Raw genomic sequence first — 5,630 nt, 5'->3', positions numbered from 1 at the left:
TTCAACCTTATTGGATTAATTGTTACACGTTTTTTGGTTGAGTTAGAGTCGTTTGCGCAAATTTCCATGGAGCTCGTGTCATCCAAACAAAATGCAGATTCATGTTGCAAGAGAGAGAGAGAGAGAGAGAGAAAGAAAGAGGGAACCCAAACAAAATTTATACACAAACACTTCCGGCTAAGCTCCACCAGCGTTAAATCTACTACAGTGGAAATACATCTGTAGCCAGGCAGCGTGAATGGCAGTTTGTTTTCCCTCTTGTGCGTACACACTTAAATCCTCGGAAGTAGGAGCATTTGGTTGTGACTGTAAATTAGTTTTTGTTGTTTTTTGTGAGGAAGGGCTGTATACTTGGTGCTATTAGCTTTTGGGTAGCTGTAGTAATAGTGTTAGAAATTTAGTTGAGAAGGTGACACGATAGATGAGCCTATGGCGACATATGTGAGACGCAGTTACTCTGAAATGTTACTGTCAAGGACGGTTGTGTTTATTATTATCTTTCTTTGCATGACGTGCAGGTGAATGGACGTTAACTGAAAGGCGCCCAGTCCAGACGTTTCAGCGCTCGCATCAATTAACATTACGGAGTAGTGATTGATTGATTCAAGATTTAGCAGCCATTGTATTCTCCGTAATACTACTAAGATGTCAAAAAATCTCAGTGAGAAAATAAAATTATATTATATTAGTAAATAATAAATGTATTACTATAATACTGGTGGAGTAATACTATTCCTTTTGTTCACAAGGGCGTCCACATATATAGCTGTCATCGACCCCCCGGCCCTGATCCTCCTCGCCTCGTTCGCTCGCTCGCTTGCGTTCCCGTCTCGCAAAAATTCAACATTTCTCTCGGCTCTTTAATTTTCCCGTGGCTGGCTGCTTCCTTCCTGCGACCGAGTTCCAGTCGTCGGAGAAGAAGAGAAGGGGTCGATGACGAGCAAGTCCGGCAGCGCCGTGGCGGACGATGGCAGCTACGAGTACGAGGAGGAGTCCGTGCAGAACTCCCGCGGGCTGAAGCTCTTCACCTGCAGATGGCTCCCCCCCAAGGGCCAAATAGTCAAGGCCCACGTCTTCCTCTGCCATGGTACGTCCTTCTTTCCTTCCTCGCCGCTCTAATGGCGAATGATCCAAGACCAACCAACCAACTAACCAACCAACATGCGTGCAGGGTACGCGGTGGAGTGCAGCGTGACGATGCGGGGGACGGGGGTGCGGCTGGCGCAGGCCGGGTACGCGGTGTACGGGGTGGACTACGAGGGCCACGGCAAGTCGGAGGGGCTCCAGGGCTACATCCCCTCCTTCGACCTCCTCGTCAGCGACACCGACGCCTTCTTCACCGCCGTCGTCGCCTCCACCGCCAACACGGACCTCCCCCGCTTCATCCTCGGCGAGTCCATGGGCGGCGCCGTGGCGCTGCTCCTCCACCGGATGCGCCCGGCGTACTGGACCGGCGCCGTCCTCGTCGCCCCCATGTGCAAGGTACACGTGCATGCTTACCACTACTCCTCCGGCCGGCCTCCCTCCAAATCATCTTCCAGAGTCCAGACTACCGCAACTTTAGACTAGCTACTAGTACGCGGCGACGATCGAGACGGAAACGAGATGCATGCACGCACGCACGATCAATCCGGCCGCGTATGCAAGCTAGTTGCCGTCATCATTTGACTTTTGACCGGGTGGATCGAGATGGCGCCCCGCGTGCGGCCGGGCCGTTACTGATTTCGCACTTGTTTAGTTTGATCCAATCCATGCCGGAGCGGTTGACCCGGCCGGCCATTCAGGCCTCTCGCCCGATAACGACAGTAGTATATTCTAGTAGTACTAGTAGTAGTATCTATCTTTGTTGATCGATGAACATTTGCTTTCATTAATTTGGACCAATTCAAAGAACGTAAAACTAAGGCTGGGGTATTTCAGATCGCTGATGAGATGCGGCCGCATCCGGTGGTGGTGAGCGTCCTCAAGCTGATGACCAACATCATCCCCACGTGGAAGATCGTGCCGACCACCGATGTCATCGACGCCGCCTACAGGATGCAGGAGAAGCGCGACGAGATCAGGAACAACCCCCACTGCTACCAGGGCAAGCCGCGCCTCAAGACCGCCTACGAGCTCCTCAAAGTCAGCCTCAACCTCGAGAACAACGTACTCTCAAAGGTGTTATTAATTATCTCTTCTTCTTCTTTGCGAACATGTTCTAACTTCTTTATACATCGATTATATATAGACATGTTGTAGTGTTCACTCATTTCAATCTTTATCTAGTCTATATTCGAATATTCAAAAATATTTTATATTTGTGAATGGAGGGAGCACTTAATAATTACTAAAGCAAAAAAGGATTCCCTTTGTCTCCGCATATAGTATTCCATGGGGTATGTATATATCAACTGGAGTAGATAGCACGCTTGCAGAGGGAGGGAGATATGTTTAATAAATGAATTTTGAGTACTATTTTTCTTAATGGTAATGTGCCCGCATCTACACATCTCAATCCATCTCCTTTTCTCCAATTAAGATCAATAGGTTGATTTGCTCGCGTGACGTCCCTGTTCGGTTAGTTGGGTCTGGCTTCTAAAGCATACTCTCTCTACGTCTCACGCCTCTTCTCTGTTTAGATCACACTCAAGGTATTTTTCTCGTGAGTGGCCCAGTTAGGAGCTTGATGACTTATTTTGTTGCCGTGGTCTCATAATAATTGTTGTTTCTTTCACATAACAACGACTTTTTCCTCATCTTTCTAGATAGATATATACCCATAAGCTCCTAACTATAATTAGCTCTGTAAGCAACAAGAGTGATGCTGATGGATGGATCGTGCATGTGTATGCAGGTGTCATTGCCATTCCTGATCGTTCACGGAGGCGACGACAAGGTGACGGACCCATCGGTGAGCGACCTCCTCTACCGCTCGGCGGTGAGCCAGGACAAGAAGCTCAACCTCTACCCGGGCATGTGGCACGCCCTCACCTCCGGCGAGAGCCCCGAAAACATCCACACCGTCTTCCAAGATATCATCGCATGGCTCGACCAAAGATCATCCCCGAAATCATCATTGTCGGCGGCCGCCTTGGACTTGTCATCGGAGATGGAACAGAAGGCCAAGCACGATGAGCAGAATTTCGACAAGCAATAGCACGAAAGCTAATGACAATGAGCAGCTGTAGGCATGGTTAAGTACAGCTGGGACTTGGAATCATGTTAAGTTAACTGGCTGGCTACAAGTGTGGTGCATTAATCCATTATTGTACTAACTTGCTAGCTAGTTCGTCAATTTCTGTCTTCTTGTAAACCAGCATACCATGCAACCTGGATCTTTCAAAGATATATCATATACCAGTGCTATTTCAGTTTTACAAAATCTTCATCGTCGTATTTACATGTGACTTGCATCACGCCCCTGCGTTGCTATCGGTCCACAAAAATGATTTAGTTGTATTGGATTAGCAATGTATAACTACCAATGCACGTGCAACACTGTGGGGAAGAAGCTCAATCGAGCAACCAACCCCACACTTGTGTAATTGCGTCAGCGATTGAAGCACCAATGAAAGATATGATTTTTCTCTATCTCCAAACTAAAGGAGTCTACCAGTTTCAAGATAGATGAGAAGGATTGGGATGGAGTGGGGGTACTAAACTCACCAATCACCACCAACTCCAATTTATAAGATACTATAGTAGAGATAATCAAAGGCAAAGGTACTTGATGGCGTTGAGGAGCAGTCATAGATCTGAGCACTTCTTTTTTGTTTTGAGACATGACAGATCTTAGATTTTTCGTCTGCGCGAAATGCAAGTGGGCAGATGAACCAGCACAAATCTACATCTCCTGGCCCAAACTATATATGCAGCCTGGCACAAACAGTTCCAAAATCCCAGTAGGGATTTGACTACTTTTGGTTTTCATCAACTAGCCCGGGAAATTTTGCATCCCCACTATTGATGCTCTTGTTCAATGTCGTCCTTGCATCCCGCTAATGCTATGTCTCGCTTACTGCCAGATGGAAGGCAGCGTCACCTCAAGGGGTTCGTCTTAGTGGGCCAGCCCAATAGTACGGTTTTGGTGAGCTTTTATGGGGCTGTACAGACCAATCTTATAACCTTCCACGCAGTTTTCTCTCTTTCTTTTTTGTTAGTTGTCTCTACTATTTTTCATCGGGTTTCTTCCTTCAGTGTTGTCTTTCTTTTTCTGTTTGTTATTTGGTGTTTTTACTTTTTTGTTTTTGTCATTTTCTTTTTCATTTTCCATATATATGACAATTTTTTTAAATACATGTTGAACAATTTACATACATCTGTTGAATAGTTTTTAGAAACATGTTCAATATTTTATAAATACATGTTGAACATTTGCAACAATGAATATATCTAAACACACGTTTGAAATTTTTCCAAAAATGTCATGAACATTTTTAAATACTCCCTCCGTTCCTAAATGTAAGTCTTTGTAGAGATTTCATTGTAAACCGCATACGGATGTATATAGATGCATTTTAAGTTTAGATTCATTCATTTTGCTCTGTATGTAGTCCATCTAGTGTAATCTCTACAAAGACTTACATTTAGGAACGGAGGGAGTACATGCAACCATCTTTTTATGTGTCGCAACATTTACTTAAAATGGCACAAAAAATTGTTTTATAAGTTATGAACTTTTTCCTACATTTGCACGACCTAATTTTAAATTTCATGAACATTTCTGTAAAAGGTAATAAAAATTTTGATTACACAAAAATATTTTATAAATGGCCTAAACATTTTTTTGAATGTATGATCATTTTTTATACAAATTACACAAACTCTTCTTAATTTTCATGAAAATTTTAAATAGGTGTATGAACTAATGACCATTTTTTATAAGTTACGGACCTTTTCTTTTCTAATTGTATGAACATTTTTAAAAATTGGGTTAACAATTTTTTACATTTCATGTACATTTTTTAGTGTGAGTTGAAATCTTTAAGAAATTAAGTAGAATTTTCTAATGCATGTTAGCAAATAAATCAGCCCAAATCTACAACTCCTGTCACAAACTATATCTGTAACACGGCATAAACAGTTTGAAACTATATATTTGAGCACTTTTGGTTTCCGCCAATTGGCCCAGACACATCAATGGTCTTGTTCAATGTTGCCCTTGCATAGGGACCTCCTATATGCTGGGCGGTGCTAGGTATCGCTCATAGCGACCGCTACAGCTCGCATTGCTCGCGCCAGTTGGGACTGGCCGAGTGAGCTTGAACAGAGTTAGTAGAGAGAGCGCATGTCTGTTTTCTTTCTCATTATGTATTTTTATTTTTCGTCCGTTTAATTTTTACTTAATTTTTTAAACAAATATTGTCAATTAAAGAAAATTTATGCCAATTCAAAAAATATGTAAATTTGAAAATGTTCACAAATTCAAGAAAATGTTCATGAATTCAGCCAAATGTTCCTGAACTCAAGTTCTTTTGCATATTCAAAAGATATCATAGATTCAGTGGAAGTTTGTGAATTTCAAAATGTGTTCATGAATTCAAATATTATTGGCAATTCCAAGAAAATAATTATGAATTTCGAAAAAAAATTCTACATTGTAAAAATCGTTGAATTTGAAAATGTGTGTGAATAAAAAAATCTTTGTA

At 42.7% G+C, this 5,630-nt stretch overlaps 1 protein-coding gene across 1 annotated transcript; it reads left to right on the top strand.

Moving 5' to 3' along the window:
* Positions 1-785: 785 nt before the first annotated feature.
* Positions 786-3,364, top strand: LOC119308572 (caffeoylshikimate esterase-like). The gene is made up of 4 exons (XM_037584701.1): positions 786-1,087; positions 1,172-1,482; positions 1,921-2,160; positions 2,837-3,364. The coding sequence occupies exons 1-4, from the start codon at positions 934-936 to the stop codon at positions 3,137-3,139; spliced, it is 1,008 nt and encodes a 335-aa protein (XP_037440598.1). The 5' UTR covers positions 786-933; the 3' UTR covers positions 3,140-3,364.
* Positions 3,365-5,630: the final 2,266 nt, after the last annotated feature.

The sequence above is a fragment of the Triticum dicoccoides genome, chromosome 5B (genome assembly GCF_002162155.2).
Source record: "Triticum dicoccoides isolate Atlit2015 ecotype Zavitan chromosome 5B, WEW_v2.0, whole genome shotgun sequence".
Lineage (NCBI taxonomy): Eukaryota > Viridiplantae > Streptophyta > Magnoliopsida > Poales > Poaceae > Triticum > Triticum dicoccoides.
This window is presented reverse-complemented; position numbering and strand designations above follow the sequence as displayed.

What these genes read in the sequence shown, in the direction of transcription:
- LOC119308572 (XM_037584701.1), top strand. Translation starts at nt 934, where the DNA reads ATGACGAGCAAGTCCGGCAGCGCCGTGGCGGACGATGGCAGCTACGAG. An exon ending in CCACGTCTTCCTCTGCCATG is followed by an intron (nt 1,088 to 1,171) that starts GTACGTCCTTCT and finishes ACATGCGTGCAG; the next exon opens with GGTACGCGGTGGAGTGCAGC. An exon ending in TCGTCGCCCCCATGTGCAAG is followed by an intron (nt 1,483 to 1,920) that starts GTACACGTGCAT and finishes GGGGTATTTCAG; the next exon opens with ATCGCTGATGAGATGCGGCC.